The 20,181-nt window shown below is 45.4% G+C and overlaps 1 protein-coding gene across 1 annotated transcript; it reads right to left on the bottom strand.

The window, feature by feature from the left end:
• Positions 1–357: 357 nt before the first annotated feature.
• On the bottom strand, positions 358–18,713 carry LOC115557796 (NLR family CARD domain-containing protein 3-like). Its single transcript, XM_030375896.1, has 6 exons — positions 18,663–18,713; positions 14,945–16,021; positions 14,540–14,671; positions 13,502–13,524; positions 1,491–1,628; positions 358–450 (listed from the first exon to the last, which is right to left on the bottom strand). The coding sequence occupies exons 1-6, from the start codon at positions 18,703–18,705 to the stop codon at positions 358–360; spliced, it is 1,506 nt and encodes a 501-aa protein (XP_030231756.1). The 5' UTR covers positions 18,706–18,713.
• Positions 18,714–20,181: the final 1,468 nt, after the last annotated feature.

Genomic DNA, 20,181 nt, shown 5'->3' on the forward strand with positions numbered 1-20,181 from the left:
GCATTATGAGTATTAGCTGAGCTCATAGACACATTGACATTGTACACATTCAGCATTGATTATGTCATAACGATGTTATCCTTTCAAAGTCCAGTCAGAGAAGCTGCAGTGTAAATAACCCAACAAATGTGTGTGCTTCTTTGTGTGTGCGTGCATGCATGTACGTTAGAGCATGTGTTTATGACTGTGTGTGTGCAAGACATTTAAAGAGAGTGCCTTTTAGTTTCCGGCTCCGTTTAAAGGCCACTTTAACATCCCATAAGGGGGGGGGGATGTATGAAATCAGCTTCTACACACACACACACAGCGTGTGTGTGTGTGTGTGTGTGTGTGTGTGCGCCCTTACCTTTAGTCGTTTCACGGCCGTTGAAGAAACAGGCCATACGAATACTGCCTCCGAGGTCCGAGGCCGCCCCGATCACCCGGCCCACAGCGGGCGGCCTTCTGCCCCTGACGGGGGACACTCACCGCAGGGGAGGGCTGCTTCTTACTGGAGACTTCATCTCTGCTGCATGTAACAGTGGTCGAGGAGCGCCCAGGCTGCCTCCATCCCCGGGTCACGCATGTGCAGGATCCCTTTAGGGGGGTACGCTTTAGTGTGTGTGTGTGTGTCAAGAGTAGGCTTTAGTGTCTGTGTGTGTGTGTGTGTGTGTGTGTGTGTGTGTGTGTGTGTGTGTGTGTGTGTGTGTGTGTGTGTGTGTGTGTGTGTGTGTGTGCATTCGTGTGCGTGCATTCGTGTGCGTGTGTGTGTGTGTGTGTGTGCATTCATGTGCGTGCATGCGAACATGTTGTAATGCAACCCGGTATCACGCGATTTCGTGCTCATGCGCACCAACGTTAATCTGTGCGCATCGTGTCCAAGATTACGATTGTCCGACTTTTTAAGTGATACACAGAACGAAATGTAAACCAATGCATTCTGAATGGGAGCGTTCTCCGACAATTAACGTGCTCCACAAAACGAAACGAAAGAGAGAAAGAGAGAAAGGCAGGGACAGAGAGGGAGAGAGAGAGCGAGAGAAGCTTCAGAAGGGGTGAGCGCAGATAGTACAGTGCACGCTCTAGTTGTATATAACTAGATATAATTAAATGATTTATGATGACTATATGCTCTGTAAGGTGACCTTGGGTGTCTTGAAAGGCGCCTCTAAATTAAATGTTTTATTATTATTATTATTATTATATGTGTATATATTATTATCTAGTTATATGTATGTCAACATTTCTGATTTGTAAGCAGACCTCCTCAAAAACGACGTTAATTGTCGGAGAACGCTCCCATTCAGACTGCATTGGTTTACATTTCGTTCTGTGTATCACTAAAAAAGTCGGACAATCGTAATCTGGGACACGATGCGCACAGATTAACGTTTGTGCGCATGAGCACGAAATCTCGTGATACCGGGTTGTGTATTGTGTGTGTTGGCTTGTGTGTGTGCAAACATGTTGCAGTGTGTGTGTGTGCACAGACCTGAGCTGCCCCCCGGGACCCTCTCCAGGTGGTGGGGGTTCCGGGGGATGCCGTCCAGGTGGCGGTGGGACTCGGACCACATGCAGAGCTCGGTGTTGGGGCCCCCCTGGGGGACGGCCGCCGCCACCCCCCCGCGCCGGGACCCCAGCCCCGTGGTCTGGGGGGGGGGACCAACCAAGGATCTGTTAGGGGCTGATCGTGGTCCCACGTCGACGCAGCCCAAGAGGGTCTACGGACCCCTCACGTCCTCGCGGACCCTCCTTGCGTCCACAGTAAGGACCTCCTCCCCTCCGGTCTCCTCCTCCATCATGTGACCACAGCCACATGACTTTGTGGCTGATGAGGCCTTTCCACTTCGGATAAACCTCATGAGGCCATCCCCTGGTCACATCCTGCCAAGAGAGCGCCGGGTGTTCAGCGACCGTCCGTCCCGAGCCGGGTCTGTTGTGGAGAACGCCTTCGGGAGGCTACCTGTGTTCCCCATAACTTCCCGCGGAGGATAACCCCCCCAGGTGCATTGAGGGGGAACATCCCAGTTGGTGAGGTGGACCCACTGCCGGGTCTGGGAAGAGTTGCTGCCAACAACTCAGTGAGGGAAGCAATCAGGATCCGGGAGGCCTTCACGTCCTACTTCTCTGCAGAGGGAACCGTCCCATGGCAGGACAACGTGTAGCGCACCAGCACACCCAAAACGGCTCTTTAAAGAGACACACACGCATTACTAGTGAGCATACTTCCTGCAATTACACATCTTGCTCAATTCACATGATACAATTAGACGACGATTTACTCCTTCAAAGTAAAAGTATTTAAGTCATTCTACAAAAGCTAATATTAAGCATTACTCATTGTGTGTTGCACCTCCCACTCCCAGCCAGAGGGGTCGCTCTCATGCAGACCCTGTCCACCATCACCGCTCTGGAAGTCTGCGCTCCCATGGGGCTAGCCACCGGAAGCTTCCTGAGCAGTGAGCAGACTGTACCTCAAAGTGTTACCGTTAATAGTAGCTTCAACACCTGGGTCGGTTGCTAACGAGAGCTGATATCTCACCTTGGTGGGCTCGTCCAATTAGATCATTGGAACTCTTTAAGCTCGGCCAATCGTGTCGCTGATACAGATACCCTCTCCCGCTTCCCTCAACAACTGTGCTTCCACAAGTCTGTGTGTTGTAGCCTGACATCGGAAATTATGTTAGGAAATTATAAGGAATTAACGGAGAGGTTCCCGACGAATTAGAGTTTGCAATTCGTAAACACACTCTGCAATTTGCAAACACACAAAAACACACAAACACCATAACACAAATTGCTCTTTGGGCACAGTATTGACCCTTTCGGACAGACTGCATACATTTTTTTTGTTTTCAAAATGTTGTTTTCCACATTGTGTATATTGTTGTTGTATTGCCGTGACTCACTCGGTCTCTGCAGGCCCCCCCCCCCACGTGTTGGTGACCCCTGGGGTAGATAGAGGCAGTCATCTCCCCCCTCCCTCCTTAGTCTAGAGTAGATGGACCTCCAGCAGCAGCCATCACCTCTGTGAGTGAGGAGGAGGAGGAGGAGGTGGGGCAGGAGGAGGAGGAGCTTGAGGAGGAGGAGGAGGAGGAGAAGGAGGAGGAGGAGCTTGAGGAGGAGGGGGAGGAGCGGGAGGAGGAGGAGCTTGAGGAGGAGGAGGAGGAGGAGGAGGGGTCGAGGAAGAAAGACCAACCAGGAGGAGGCCATTGACACACCACAGACTACGAGGCTCACGGAGACCCTAGCACAGTGTTGTATTTCTTGTTCAGTTATTTTATTTGTGAATAAACGCAGACTGCGGCTTAAACCAGGATCCAGGGCGTGGTGCTTAAACCAGGGTCCAGGGCGTGGTGCTTAAACCAGGGTCCAGGGCGTGGTACTTAAACCAGGATCCAGGGCGTGGTGCTTAAACCAGGGTCCAGGGCGTGGTACTTAAACCAGGGTCCAGGGCGTGGTGCTTAAACCAGGGTCCAGGGCGTGGTGCTTAAACCAGGGTCCAGGGCGTGGTGCTTAAACCAGGGTCCTGGGCGTGGTACTTAAACCAGGATCCAGGGCGTGGTGCTTAAACCAGGATCCAGGGCGTGGTAATCTGTGGGGCACGTGTGGGTGTAATGTATGCGCACATGTGTGTTAATATATGTGCGTGTGTGAATATATGTGGTGTGTTAATATATGCGTGCGTATCCTCCGACTCGGGGGGGGGGAGGAGAGAGAGAGAGAGAGAGAGAGAGAGAGAGAGAGAGAGAGAGAGAGAGAGAGAGAGAGAGAGAGACTATAACCGATACAGAGACACTGACGCGTCCCCCCATACCCAGAACCCAGGGAGGGGGTCCTCCTGGGTGAGCCGATGTTCCCCCGCAGAAAACCTGGGCCACTAAACTTGCGCCCTGAGAGGCGTGTCGGCGAAGAGCAGAGGCGTGTTCCGGCGCAAATGATACATGGTGCTATCTTACAGATGGATAAAGCAGTTGCGCAACTGACCGACAAATACCGTGTCTAAGTGCACTGGCGGATAGCGCAGTTGGTGTTGCTATTTTGACGTACCACGGCAGGACGGACCTGCAACATGTTTTACATAGGGGCTGCATGAATGAACACTGTAGTAGGCTATGCCATGCGTGGAAATAATAATAACAATGATAAACTCGAGCAAAGCAGGCTATATCCCAGGCTTCCAAAACATAATCTCGTTTTAGGGTAAATGATAACGTTGGTTAAATTATTTGGGAAAGAACAGCTGATACAGCGGTGATAAGTTAAACAGAGTAAAGACTCTGCGTTGTGTATTTCTCCGTCGTAGTAGTAATGCTTGAAGTGGAAATCAAAGCAACTTGCCAGGTTGGATCAGAGGGTTGAATAGAAGGTTTATTGGAGGATGTAATACAGCACAGGTACAGACTTAGGTGGGATAGTCTCAGTGTAGGAGGTGAGGAGCAGTCTCCAGCCGTGCTCCTTGGCTGTCCATCCCTCTTCTCACCGAACCAAGGGGTTGGGGCCAGTATTATAGGAAAGAAAGCGTTAATAACAAAATAACAGTCTCCCTTGATAAGGTATATGGCCCTGGCTATGTCCCAGACGACAGGGTTGGTTCGTCCTCGTTGGGACATCACAAATGACAGAATGTTGGAAATAACACCTCGTACAGTAGGAGAGGCACTGGCCTGTTCCTAGACTAAGAGATGTGAACACAGAGAGACACTAAAATACACCAACATTCTACATTCCTCCCTCATCATCATATTAAACATAGTTAAAGATCACCATTTAAAATGAGAATTATCTTTATCTACTGGTAAATTAACAATTATCTAAATCAACAAAATTAAGCATAAACGGCAACAGTAAAAAAAAAAAAAGTATACTCATCATCCACATGTAAACCAGGTGTAGGCTAATTAAAAAAACTCATTAGGTTACTCATGATTAAACCAAAACAGATAGAAAATTGTAAAATAAAGGAAATGGACTGTCCAGACCGCGCCCTCTGGTGGGCAGTGAAGCTCCACCTTCCTCTGACAGCTCTCACTGTCCCCAGCAGAAAAGAGGTTCTGTTGGTCTGAACAACATTAAAGGGCCCAGAGGAAGGCTTAGCCTTAGAAACGGGGGGAAATTTGGGGCACCAGACCTTACGACAGGGGGGGCTCTCTAACACAGCTACCCTGAGGGGGGGCAACAAGATCGGGGCAGTCCCCGGGGGGGTCGGTTGGGGGGCGGTCATCCGGTGAAACACACAGGGAGATAACTTGATGACCACATAGAGCATGATAAAAGAAAGGACCAATGGCAGTGCCATCGGGACTATCTGAGAAAACATAGACCCACCCAACCTGCTAAGCCATCCCACACATGTAAATCAGTCTGTGTCCTCCCTCCGATCCTGATCAGGCCAGAGCAGCTCCTCTACAACACAGCAGAGCTCACCTGAGGCCTCTCTATGCCCTCACACATGATTCAAGGGCTTTGCCCAAAATGCCAAAATGTCTTGGAACCCCTCTCACCCGAGCCCCCTCTGTTCCCATGCCTCATCCAAACAATCCCCGATCTCCGGCTTCCGGACTCTCTACGCGATGCGATCGCCACGCAATTGCGCTTCATTCGGGATGTCATTCAACCACAGCTCACCAACAGGGGCGCAGAACGTCAGCACCCAACACAGGTGGGAAGAAACAAACTCTCTTACCTATGGCAGCAAAGGAGATCCAAAGCAATTGACATAATTCTTAACAGTAGCACATACCCAAGCCCAACCCCAGCAGTATCTAATGTGGACCTTGTCCAAAAATATTATACTAACAAATGCAGCGAAGTAGATCACGCTCCACTACAGGACCCACTGTGGCAATCCCAGGTCACGACTGGCCCAGTAGGCGATGAGCTTCATTCGCAAGCCTTCACAGAAGCAGAGATAGAACAAGTCATAACCTCCCTTCCAAACAATAAAGCGAGCGGCTCTGATGGAGTAACCTACGAGACATTCAAAGCCAGGATGCAAGTCTCATGCCCGACCCTCACGCACAACTTCAATGTGTGCCTACTAAATGGTAAAATTCCCGAATCATGGAAAGGGGGCTTTAATACATAGAATCTAGAGCTGTCAAGCGATTAAAATATTTAATCGTGATTAATCGCATTAATGTCATAGTTAACTCACGATTAATCGCGATTAATCACAAATTATTTTTCTATGCTAAATATCCCTTGATTTTTTTGTCCCATAATTCTTCTCATTTTAATTCTCTTATCAACATGGTGAAGTGCATCGGCTTGCCTTGTGCAAATGATTTTTTATTGATAACAACATTGGCATATACTGATCAAAACAGGACGATACAAAAAAAGAGCCTATAGTGCAATTAAACGACTGCTTTGAACAAATGTAATTTGAACATAGCAGTCAGGCTACTGCTTCTTTGTTTTGAGCCAAAGAAAAAAAAAAAAAAAAAACTTTTTTAAAAATGCCGTTAAAATTGGTTTGCGTTAACGACGTTAATAACGCGTTTAACTGACAGCTCTAATAGAATCCCTAAAAAAGACAACATCCCCGATGAGCCGTCAACATGGAGAGACATTTCATTGTTGCCGACAATCTATAAAGTCTTTACAAAATGCCTACAGGCTTGAAGAAAACAAATGACTCTCCTCAGGTCAAAAGGCCTACATCGGCCGCCAGGGGATGAATGAACACGTGTTCTGCTTAAAGACCGGGATCGTTGATTTCAAGCATGACTCCAGTAGGTTTTATGCAGTTTTCTTGGACTTTCGGGATGCGTTCGGCACTCTACCACACGGTGTCATGATATACGCACTGAAGTAGATAAATCTTCCCCAAGCTTATACAGATATCATTGTCGATATATACAGAACCTCTTTTCTTCAAGTCATTTGCAATATCAATTTAACTGACCCAATCCAGCTACGAATTGGGATTAAAACCGGATGCCCATGGAGTGCGGTCAACTTTATCCTCGCCATAAATAGCTGGCTGAGATGGCTACAACAGTGCGCGCCGGCAGGGGTGCGCTCTCCTAACCTAGTCCAAGGGAATGCTGATGACGTACAGATTGCCTCAAGACAGGAGAGTGTCATCCAACAGATGCTTCGTCGTACGGAGATGTACTTGAGATGGTCTGGACTGGAGGTGAAACAAGCGAAATGCGCCGTCTTCTACGAGAGACGCAGCGGAAGAAACCGCTGCTATTCATCAAAGTTGGACAAACCACCGTCATTTACAATATTCCAAGAACCAATAAGGGTGTACTCACGCAACGAAACCTATCCATATCTAGGCCACAAATTCAATATCGCAGGCAAATGGGCAAAACAGCTCACAGAGTTCACCAGCGACTACTCGAACAGGCTAGACCTCATTGATATCAGCCCCTTACCAATCATATTTAAACTGCAGGCTATAAGAGAAATAGCCCTGGCCAAAACCCAACACCTGTTCGCTAATCTCCACATTCCACAAATCACATTGAAAGAACTAAATAACAAAACTGTACGGCTGGTAAGGAAGTTGGCCGGGATCAACTCCCACTCGACCAGGGACATCATCTTCCAGCCCCGGAGGGACGGCGGTCTGGGTGTCCCAAACATCGAGTGGATAAAAACTGCCATTAGAACAAGCCACCTACTCAATATGCTTAAAAACAGCGATCCGACCGTTAGAGAGATGGCCCGTGCATCACTAATTCAACATCTTGGAAAAATTCCATTTGCCAAAGACAACGACGAGCAGTTCCTGAGCTTTAAAGTCAAGAGCAACGGTATATATAATTGGACAACAGAGTAGCGGGATTTGGAGTTAGGTCGGACTGGCTTGACCTTAATGACCTATGCCATCGAAATGGACTACGACTTGAGTGGGCAAGGACGGAAAGCACAACAATCGCATTCAGAGAAATCATCGCGGACCCACTCATTTACCCCCCGCGCAACCTATAAGTTCAGCGACGAGCGTCGCGAGTTGCCATTAACAACGGCAAAAGAGCTGTCATCCTCTCCATGAAGCGCGCAACACTGGAAAGGCCTCAGACTTCAAGGAAAACTGGCATGCTTATCATTCGCAGATCAATCCCTCTCTCACACCATCTACTCAAACGTGTCGATCGGCGAGGATATTCTCATCTTTACCATCAGAGACCGCCTCCAAGTACTCCCGACAAAATCTAACTTGTCCACTTGGTATCCCTCCAGTCACGAACCACACTGCATTTTCCATTCTACCACCCATGACAACGAAACCATGGACCTAATATCACACAGCGTTAAAGAAGTACAATTGCAAACAACAAAGATATACAAACACTCAAACACATTTTAACACACGTTAAAATGGACTGGTTCAATTGTGCAGAAAATAACAATACCACTTTCAGTAATGTACAAAATACCCCTGACATCACCATTGTAGATGTCTCCAATAAGAATGTGACTATTGTGGAATTAGCATGTTGTTTTGATTTTTATATGGACTTTTATATGGACCTTTGCTTCAACACCAAGCTTTTAAAATATCAACCACTGGTTAACAGTATCACAAATCTAGGTTTTAATTGCACATTAATTATTCTTATTTTTGGAAGTCCACAAGCTTGTTTTACATGGGCTACAATGCTGTGGACTGACCAAACCAAATGCAAAAAGACTTGCAGAGTACTGCTCCATCTCTGCCACAATAGGCAGTTTAGCAACCTGGAGAAGAAGATGCAATGTCTATCCATGATGAAAATAGTTGTTTAGCATAAGGCATTCTCTGTTTGATCAAACCTGCTTAGTCCAGCAATGCTTCCATTAATGTTTGGATCATTTGTACTTCCCCACTTGTTACTATCCAAATAAAAGTATTAAACTGTGTGTGTGTGTCTACAACCGACACAGAGACGCTGAGTCACCCCCCTCCCACCCTACCCCCACCCCCGGGATGAGGTCCTCCTGGGTGAAGGAGGACCAGAAGGTGTGGATGTGTGTCAGTGTGTCTGAGGACCCTCCTCCACCTGAGGACACTCTGTAGAAGGACAGAGAGCCAGCAGGCCGGTCCAGATACACTCCTACTCTGGTAGAGCCAGCGGGGGGGAGAGGGAGGGCTGTCTCTCTACGGTTGTACCGGGCAGAGTAACGACCATCATAACAATGAAGAATCCAGGACTTGTTGTTCCCTCCAAGCTCGCTGTCACCACCCCCTCCTCTCCTTGTGATTCCTCTGTAGGTCACTCCTATACCAACACCTCCTTCCCACTCTACCTCCCAGTAACAGCGGCCAGTCAGAGCCTCTCTACCCAACACCTGGTCCCAGGAGTCAAATCTCTCTGGGTGATCCGGATACAACTGGTCCTCTCCAACCCCCATCACCTTCCTGTTGTCCTCAGACAGAGAGAGGAGTCTGTAGGCCGTGTTGGGGTCCAGGGTGAGTTCACAGGCATCTGAGGGAGAACCAGACATGATGAGCTGCTGAACCGCTCTTCGTCATCATCATCATCATCATCATCATCATCATCATCATCATCACTTGTACTGTTCTCCTGAACATTTGAGGGGGGGGGGGGGGGGGTCATGTGATGTTATAGTTACACTATTGTAATATTAGGTTTCATTATAGTCCGGGACCAGGACCAACCCAGCAGAGACGTGGGGAACTGAGAGAAGCCAAGCAGCTTCTGTTCAGTTCCTACGACAACTTCAAGGGGGAGGAACAGATGGAGAAGGTGCGAAGGGTGCAGGCTGCGCAAGGCGAAAAACAGTATGGGGAAGCCTGGAGGGTCATCAACAAAATGACTGGGCGGAAAAGGACAAAGGAGGGACAGGTTGAAGGTCACAGCCCTGAGGAGAGGATGGCAACCTGGTTCAACCACTTCCGAAGCCTTCTGGGTTCAACAGCAGATGGGGCCGAGGAAGAAATTCCACCAGTCCTCCGGAACCTAGACATCGATGATGGTCCATTCACTGTCACTGAGCTAGCCCGGGCGAAAGGCACAGTGAGAGCTGGAAAAAGTGCTGGGCCAGATGGCATACCCCCAGAGGTTTTAAAGAACTGTGACCTCGATGACATCATGCTGGAGTTTTCCATCCTAGCGCTAGTGCAAAACAAACTGCCTGAAGTATGGTCTCTCTCCAACATCATCCTAGTGCCAAAATCAGGAGACCTCTCAAAGCCAGACAACTACCGGGGCATCAGCCTGACATGTATCACGGCAAAGATATAAAACCGCATGATACTAAAGAGGATCAGGAGCGCCATCGACCCTCACCTGAGGGAGACCAAAATGGCTTTCACGAGAGGAGAACCACCACAGCCCAGATCCTGGCACTAAGGAGAATGATCGAGGAGGTGAAGAAGGATAACCTGAAAGCTGTACTGTGCTTTATCGACTTCAAAAAGGCATTTGATTCGATCCACAGAGGCACGATGGTGAAGATCCTTAAGGCCTATGGTGTTCCTCCCAACCAACTCCGGGCTATTGCGACCATGTACGCAGGAACAAGGTCCAAGGTGGTTACCCCAGATGGCAACACTGAGGAGTATATTGGAGGAGTATATTGGATATATTAGGAGGATATTGGCATCTTCGCCCCCTCCCCTTCCCCGCCACCCTCAGCATTCCCCCTCCCCCTCTCACCCCCCCCCCCCCACCCCTCCCCTCCCCCAGATGTTAGCTTCATGATGATTATCATGATTATGTCTGATAATAATCACTACACTACTCACTCTCCAATACATAAAATATCAATGTAATACCTGCTGGGTTTTATACAAGCAGGTTTAATGTGATGGTCGACAGTATTAATATACGTAAGATACATGATGTCAGCCATCATTTTCCCAGAAGGATCTGATCTCACTTCCTGCTGTGTGGATGGACTTTCCATCTCAATAGTGAGTGTGTGATGTGATGAATCAAACAGACACTTACACTTCATTAGAGCTGGTTTCAGCCTCCACACTCCACCGTGCTCCACGCTGGGGGGTAAAAAAAGTGAGAGCAGCATGTTGAAACATTCACCTTCATCATCTATCCTCTCTTAATGTTCTGCACAACATGAGTTGTGCAGAACGTTCACCACTTCATCTAGCAGCGGCATGAATCCTTGTAGGAGACTTTGTCCCCGAATGGTGAACTGTCCTCTCCATACCTGAGAGTGTCCAGTCTCCAGCGTGGATCCTCCAGTCCAGCAGAGAGCAGCGCAGCTCCAGAGTCTCCTGGGTGATTGTAGCTCAGGTCCAGCTTTCTCAGATGGGAGGGGTTGGAGCTCAGAGCTGAGGCCAGAGAAGTACAGCCTTCCTGTGTGACCAGGCAGCCAGACAAGCTACACATGCACACACACACACACACACACACACACACACACACACACACACACACACACACACACACACACACACACACACACACACACACACACACACACACGAGAACTATTACTGGAGGTAAATCAGTTCAATGTCCTCTGATATGAAATTATTGGTGTAACAGTTCGACCATTGAGTAAGAATGACCTGAGAGTTTCCAGTGTACAGTGTGGACTCCCCAGTCCAGCAGAGAGCAGCTTCACTCCTGAATCATGCAGATCATTGGTACTCAGGTCCAGCTCTTTCAAACTAGAGGAGTTGGAGCTGAGAACTGAGGCCAGAGCTTCACAGCCTGTCTCTGACAGATGACAGCCATTCAGCCTTCACAATAAACACATTACGTTAGGAACTTTGATTAATGTTTTAAATTAAATTTGTCATAAGACAAATGTTTTATCAGTTTAACTAAATGTCAAAACAGTTGATCTTTAAAATATGACTTACTTAGAGGTCAGATAGATAAAGATTTAAAATAAATCCTGAAAACGTCCCTAAAAAGAGCCAGTTCTTAGAATAATCCGTTATTTAACTTTACTAAACAACTCTAAAGTCCACCCTACTGTCTGACTACATGGTTCTGAGTAGAATAGGAATCTAATAAAACATACACCTTATACCATCATTAACTAACTGAATCCAACATACACCTTTTACTCTCATGGCAACACAAATAGAGTGAGATGGAGGTCTTGTGTTTGAAAAGATGAGGGGTAATGGCGCTGCGATGCACGCAGACTGCCAAGGTTTAGTTCAGTGCCGAGTCAAAGCGCGGCTGTATTGCGGCGCCGGTGTGATCGCTCTATTAGGAAACACGACCCACTTAAGTTCCCATGAAGACACGCTGCTTTGATAAGAAAACTAAAACACTGGTTTGTAAATGTCACAGCAGCACTAGCGCTATTCAAGACCATGTGAAGAAAGGCACTATCCAGGATGACCCAGAGAAGAAGATAAATCCTTATTGGAGTATATTGTCCAATCAGCAGCCGGTTATTATTAGTAGGGTTTTGATTGAGGAGGAGGAGGAGGAGGATGAAGAGTTGGTTGCGGAGGAAAGAGATGTCAAGGCGCTGACAGTAAAAACAGAAAAAGACCCCCCATGCAATCACAACATTAACAACTAATTTAAAGTGAGTGAATCTGTTCACATGAATGGACACAGATGGATGGTACGTGAGCAAGAACATTCTCACGTCTAATAAAGGGCTGCGACCACATTTGTTTGGGTGCCACAAAATTAAAAAGTAATTGGCACGAGTAGAAAATGTGTCTTGAGCCCTGAGAGGAAATATTCTACTCATTTATTTCGACCTGTTAACTTTCTGGAGGTAAATCTGTTCAATGTCCTCTCATGTAGAACTTGTGGTGTAACTTGTGGTGTATGATATTGAGTCACACTGACCTGAGAGTTTTCAGTGTACAGTGTGGACTCCCCAGTCCAGCAGAGAGCAGCTTCACTCCTGAATCCTGCAGATCATTGGTACTCAGGTCCAGCTCTCTCAGACTAGAGGAGTTGTTGCTGAGAACTGAGGCCAGAGCTTCACAGCATGTCTCTGACAGATGACAGCAATTCAGCCTTCACAATAAACACAACATGTTAGTAACTGTGATTAAAATGACCTACATCTTTTACTTTAAACTTAATGAAAGATGTGGGCATCAACAAATAACGTTATGGCGGCCATTAACGTAATAACTGGCTGTAAGGTCATTTAAATGAAATAAAGCCAATAACATAATAACTTGCCAACAATGTAATAAAGTTGTTGAGCCTATAACGCAATATCTTTTTGCAAAAAGTGTAAAAATAAATTACATTATTAGCTGCTTATATTAAAAAAATGCTTTGAAAATGTAATACCTGAGCCAATAACGTAATAAATGAGGCATCACTTTATTTTATTTTCAATTTCTGGAGAGAAGCTGTCACACTTAGCCTTATTATTGCATCTTGCGTCACATGTTTTAATATCTGACCTAACAGTTACCTTCCACCCTCATACCCCCTCCAGAGGATGCCTTTAAGGACCAAAGAGTGAATTTGGATTAATATGTAACCCTTAGCGTTCTGTTATAGTACTCGGTGTACCCAACTCCGTGACCACGCAGACGCTTCAACGGAGTTCTACTATAGCGGAACCTTCGATTTACATATTAATCCAGATTCACTCTCTGGTCCTTTAAGGCATCCTCTGGAGGGGGTATGAGGGTGGAGGGGTCACTGTAAGGTCATATATTTAAACATGGTACGAGATGAAAATACAATAAAGTGATACCTCATATATTACAGTATTGGCTAAGTTATTGCATTTTCAAAGTTTTTTTTTATACAAGGCCAATAACGTAATAACCAGCCAATAATGTAATGTAGTAAGTTATCACATTATTGGCAAAAAGTTATTAAATTATTGGCTCAACAACTTTATTACATTATTTGCAAGTTATTACATTATTGGCTTGATTGCATTTAAATTATTACGTTATGGGCAGTTATTATGTATTGGCCGTTAATACGTTATTGGTTGCTTCAACGTGTTAAAAGCTTGAACAAGATATGTTTTATTAATTTAACTACATTAGATCCTTAAACGCTACTTGAATAATCGGTGTAACTTTTAACATAATTAAGTTATTTGTCTTTATCTTTATTAGAAAAGTGGGTTAGGGGGTTTATTGTAATACATGTTATCAGTGAACCTACGGATATGCTTTGTTAGTTGTAACTTATATATTCTACTATCAGGTGTATTGTGTTGTGTATTGTCATACATTATTATGAGTGAACCTACAGAGATCTTTTGGAGGCTTTGACCACTGGCAGCAGCCTCAGAAGACCCTCCTCTGAAGCTGAGTATTTCTTCAGGTCAAACACGTCCAGCTCCTCATCTGATGACAGTAAGATGAAGACCAAAGCTGACCACTGAGCAGGAGAGACATGTGTTTTGAAGAGATTTCCTGATGTCAGGGACTGTTGGATCTCCTCCACTAGAGAACGGTCATTCAGCTCATTCAGACAGTGGAACAGATTGATGCTTCTCTCTGGAGAGAGATTATCACCTAACTTCGTCTTGATGTAAGACACTGCTTTCTTCTTGGTTTGTGAGCTACTTCTTGTCTGTCCCAGCAGACCTCGTAGGACAATCTGATTTGTCTTGAGAGAGAGGCCCAGGAGGAAGCGGAGGAACAAGTCCAGGTGTCCGTTCATACTCTGCAAGGCCTTGTCCACAGCACTCTGGTAGAAGAGGATGAGTCCATCTTCATCGGAGATGAGTTCATCTTCATCGGAGCGGAGTTCATCGTCATCAAAGCTGAATTCATCATCGGAGAAGAAGAGTTCATCTTGAACACATTCAGCAGGGATGTGATCTTCACCATAGGTGAAGATGAGCTGTTCTTCTTTGAGCAGATTGACCCCAGTGTTGATAAAGGACCAGAAGACATAAAGGGCAGCCAGAAACTCCTGGACGCTCAGATGGACAAAGCAGAACACTTTCTCCTGGTACAGCCCACACTCCTCTTTAAAGATCTGGGTGAACACTCCGGAGTACACTGAGGCTGCTCTGATATCGATGCCACATTCTGCCAGGTCTGCCTCGTAGAAGATCAGGTTGCCGTTCTCCAGCTGGTTAAAAGACAGTTTTCCCAGCGAAACAATGATCTCCCTGCTCTCTGAGCTCCAGTCTGGATCTGTTTCAGCCCTCCCATGGTACTTCCTGTCCCCCTGTATGGACTGAACCCTCAGGAAGTGGCTGTACATCTGAGTCACGGTCTTGGGCATCTCTTCGATCTGGGATTTTTTGAGGATGTCCTCCAGAACTGTAGCAGTGATCCAACAGAAGACTGGGATGTGACACATGATGTGGAGGCTTCGTGATTTCTTGACGTGGGAGATGATTGTGCTGGCCAGCGACTCCTCTCTGAATCTCTTCCTGAAGTAGTCCTCCTTCTGTTGGTCGGTGAACCCCCTCACCTCTGTCACCATGTCAACACACTCAGCAGGGATCTGATTGGCTGCCGCAGGGCGTGTGGTTATCCAGATGCGAGCGGAGGGAAGCAGGACGCCCCTGATGAGGTTTGTCAGCAGCACGTCCACCGAGGTGGACTTTTTGACATCAGTCCAGATCGGGTTGTTCTGGAAGTCCAGAGGAAGTCGACACTCATCCAGACCATCCAAGACAAAGACAACTTGGAACCGGTGGAATCTGCAGATTCCTGCTTCTTTGGTCTCAATAAAAAAGTGATGAAGCAGCTCCATCAAGCTAAACTCTTTCCCTTTCAGTAAATTCAGCTCTCTGAAAGTGAGGAGAAATGTGAAGTGTATGTCCTGGTTGGTTTTGCTTTCAGCCCAGCCCAGAGTGAACTTGTGTGTTAAGACGGTTTTACCAATGCCGGCCACTCCAGTTGTCATTATTGTCCTGATTGCTTGATCTTTTCCATGGAAGGGTTTAAAGATGTCCTCACATCTGATTGGTGTTTCCTCCTTAGCTTGTTTCCTGGAAGATGTTTCAATCAGTCTGACCTCATGGTCCTTGTTGACCTCTCCACTGCCTCTCTCTGTGATGAAGAGCTCTGTGTAGAAGTCATTCAGATCGGTTCGCTGTCCTGCTTTGGCGATTCCCTCAAACACACAACTAAACTTCTGCCTCAAATGAGACTTGATTTTTTGTTGGCAATCGACAGCATCAGATCCTAAAAGAGAAAACAACAGAAGACATCAGTTAGTGGAAGGTGACATCAGTTGAACCAGGTCAACATTTCCCATTAAATTATCAGCTTTATGATATTTAGTGGCTTCATTACTTGTGGTTGGAGAAGCTGGTAGTGACAAGGAATACATGTTACTGATTCAAAATGTTCAGGACTATTTCGATATTTTCACAGCAGCATGATTGGTCTAATGGTAGTAATTATGATAGTGAATCAATGTCAAGTGACTTGTTATGCTGATATAACAAGATAGTGTTGCATCTCTTCAACTGCATTATTCTGCTGTTGATCTGCAGTCTACTGCTTAACATTCTTTAACCTGATACCCCAACAATAACCCTAGATATCTGGATCAAACCATTTAACCTCGTACCCCCACAATAACCCTAGATATCTGGATCAAATCACTTCACCTGATACCACCACCATAACCCTGCATATCTGGATCAAAGCATTTAACCTGATGCCCCCACAATAACCCTACATGTCTGGATCAAACAATTTAAGGCTAGGCAAGGCAAGGCAAGGCAACTCTATTTATGTATCACTTTTCATACACAAGGCAAAATAAAATAATAGATAAGTAAAAGAAAACATAGGCAAAGAAATGAGTAAAATAGAAAGTAAAAAATGTATTTTTGCATTAAAATAGAAAATAAAGGCAAAGTTAAGATTTAAGATTTAGCAGAAAGCTAAAGCAAACATAAGAGTTTTCAATCATGTTTTAAAGGTGCTCAAAGTTGGGGCAAGTCTTAAATCCTCAGGGAGTTCATTCCAGCAATTTGTTGCATCGTAACTAAATCATGCTTTCCCATTTTTCGGGTTTACTCTGTGTATAATTAAAAGATTGGTCTCAGAGGATCTTAGTGGTCTAGAAGGCTTATGTAGTCGAAGCATATCAGTTAAATATTTTGGGCCTGACCTATAGGAAGCCAATGTAACAATTTAAGAATTGGTGTAATATGTTCAAATTTTTTGGTCTTTGTTAGAACTCTAGCAGCAGCATTCTAAAAAAGCTGAAGCTTCCTCAGAGTTTGTTTTGGGAGACCTGTAAGGAGACCATTGCAGTAATCAAGCTTACTAGTGATAAAGGCATGTACAAGTTTTTGTATGTCTTCGGTGGACATGAGCCCTCTAAGTTTTGCTACATTTTGATGGCGGTAATATGCAGATTTTGTAACTGATTTGATGTGACTGTCTAAATGTAAATCTGAATCCATGATAACCCCTAGATTTCTGGCTTTGATTGAGGTTTTCAGGGACACAGAGTGAAGGTGTTGGGTTACTTTAAGCCTTTCCGTTTTAGAACCAAATACAATTATCTCTGCTTTGTCCTCTTTTAGTTGAAGGAAATTTCGGCAAATCTATTCTTTCACTTGCTCAATGCACTGGCACAGCAGATCTATGACCCGGTAGTCATTTGGTGATAGCAACACATAGATTTGCTTGTCATCAGCATAGCAATGATGGTCAATATTTTTATTTTGCATGATTTGCCTTAGTGGGAGCATGTAGATTGTGGGACTCCACATGTCACGTTGGTTGATTCTGATACAAAGTCGCTAATGGAAACAAAGTAGTTTCTATTTTGTAGGTAGGACCTGAACCAATTTAAGGTAGGACCCTAGGTAGGACCTGAACCCAGTTTTCTAACCTGTCCAGAAGTATTGTATGATCTACAGTGTCGAATGCAGCACTGAGGTCAAGCAGCATTAGTATTGAGGTTTTGCCAGAGTCTGTCTTAAGACGGATGTCGTTTACAACTTTAATAAGGGCGGTCTCAGTGCTGTGCAGCGGTCAAACTCCTGATTGGAAGGTATCATAGCAACCAGTTGATGCCAGGAAGTGATTAAGTTGCTGGAGGACAACTTTCTCAATGATTTTACTTATGAAGGGTAGATTTGATATTGGTCTGTAGTTGTTAATGATAGAGGCATCTAGGCTCCGCTTTTTTAAAAGAGGTTTAATAACTGCAGTTTTCAAAGCTTTTGGGAAATTGCCTGACTGGAGAGAGTTGTTAACTATCTGCAATATGTCTACTGCTAGGCAGTCGACAACTTTCTTAAAGAGGTTGGTAGGTAAAGTATCAAGGCAACAGGTGGTTGGCTTTAGTTGTGTCACAGTTTCCACAAGAGTTTGAGAGTCTATAACATTAAAGCATGCCTTCCTTGCCACGTCACTTTAGCCTGAACAGGGTGGTAGTCCAACATTTTGGTGGAGATAAAGTGGAGATATTGATGGCGCGTCTGATGCCTTCAATTTTATCAGTATAAAAAGCTGCTAGTGCCAACTCATTGCATTTCTGCGTGGAATGGAGATCGTGGAATTTGTGTTGGGGGGTTGGTCAGTCTGTCAACAGTTGCAAATAGGGTTTTTGCATTATTAGTGTTGGTTTTAATGATATTGGAGGAAAATGTTTCTCCAATATCTGATATTAACCCTACATATCTGGATCAAACCATTATACCAGAAAGTCTATTTCTATTTATTTTTTCTATCTCTGTTTTCCGCATGAGCCTCCTCTTTTTCAAAATAACAGCATATTCAGTTTCCAATAAAAGTTTCTTACTGCTCTGTTTTCAAAATAAGAATATTTTCTGTCTTCAAAATAAGAGTCTCTTACCGCCCCACAGTGTGTCGGCCAGTTCATCCTGGTTCATCTCCATCAGGCAGAGCTTTGTGATGTCCACCACTCCCTCTATGGCGCGCCTCCTCTGCTCCTCCTTCTTACCATCCACCTCTTCCCTCTGACTCTCTGAGCATTGTGGGTAATCTGGTAAGAGAACCCTCCAGAGCTTCTTCAGCTCCTTGTCTAGAAAAGCATGTGCGTTCTCCTCAGCCCTCTGGAACAGAACAAACATCAAGGAGAACTTTACTCTGAACTAACTGAGGACATCAGAAGCATCTTTCTTGCATTCACGTCCCGCTGGACAAGAGATGCTTTCTAATGATCATGGAGAGCTGAAGTCAAACGTCTTGGTGGACATTTACACACCTTGATCAGCTCTGTTCTATGCTGCCGTAGAGACTGAGCACTGGTAACCTTTGACCTCTCCTGGTGTCTGTGGGAAAAACACACACACACACACACACACACAATTATATTTCCCTCGACTTGTAGACATCAGCATCAGTAGAGTCTGATTTCATCATCTGTTTGGAAACCCCTACCTCTCCTCTCTGGAGGGCCGTCCATCTTTAAACTGCCATGGTATATCCATAGATTGGTCACTCTTCATGGAGACACAACTGGGTCCAGGGGAGTCACACACACACACACACACACACACACACACACACACACACACACACACACACACACACACACACACACACACACACACACACACACACACAAACACCTTTTATTCAGACTAATGATGGGGTCATGATGTAACACTGCTGAACTCTGAGATGGACAACAGTCACAGACAGAGAGATCCTCTTCTTACCTCTTAGCTTTGCTCCGGCGGCCTTGTTCCCCAGACAGAGCGGTCTTAGAGGTAGGACCCCCCTCCTCTCTCTCCTCATCCATAGTAGACTGGAGACCTGGACACAAACACAACTCATCTATCACTTCATTTACCTTTTGAACTTTAGCTGTTGAGAGAGAAGATCATCGTGATTGCATCACACTAAAGCCAAAAATAAAAAAAAATAATAGATTTGATTTCCTGTATTCTGGTGCATTTTGGGGATGGCCACTACCTATCACCTATTACCTACTATTCATTCAGATGCATAGCCTACATCCAGACTTGAAGGGCCTGGAAAAGCTTACACTGCATATACAGACCTACTTCATGGCTTTTCAACCAGCCATTGCTATATGACCCATTGTTGTTAGTGTCCATTTTTTGTGAGTCTGAATGTCTTCTTCAAATGCAGTTAGAAATATGGGACAGTTGCTACATTTTGTTTATATGCTACAGGCCGAAATACTTAATTAATATGTAACTTACTTGCTCCTTTTAAGTATGACATTGCTTGGGGAGTCCAATTCCTCCACTGAAATGGGTGGAAAGTGCTTAAAACTCTCTGCTAGTTAGCATCTATCTCTACATGTTTTTGTGTTGAGCGAATGCTGCTGAGGGACGTAGCCTATTTGAATGATTCTCTGAATTGGCCAATCATGTGGTGAT

This window comes from Gadus morhua, chromosome 13, assembly GCF_902167405.1.
Source record: "Gadus morhua chromosome 13, gadMor3.0, whole genome shotgun sequence".
NCBI classification, from domain to species: Eukaryota; Metazoa; Chordata; class Actinopteri; order Gadiformes; family Gadidae; genus Gadus; species Gadus morhua.

What these genes read in the sequence shown, in the direction of transcription:
- LOC115557796 (XM_030375896.1), bottom strand. Translation starts at nt 18,705, where the DNA reads ATGGAGATGAACCAGGATGAACTGGCCGACACACTGTGGGGCG. An exon ending in ATGCCTTAAAGGACCAGAGA is followed by an intron (nt 1,629 to 13,501) that starts GTGAATCTGGAT and finishes CCCCCCCCCCAG; the next exon opens with ACCACGGGGCTGGGGTCCCG. An exon ending in ACCCCCACCACCTGGAGAGG is followed by an intron (nt 451 to 1,490) that starts GTCCCGGGGGGC and finishes GTCCCCCGTCAG; the next exon opens with GGGCAGAAGGCCGCCCGCTG.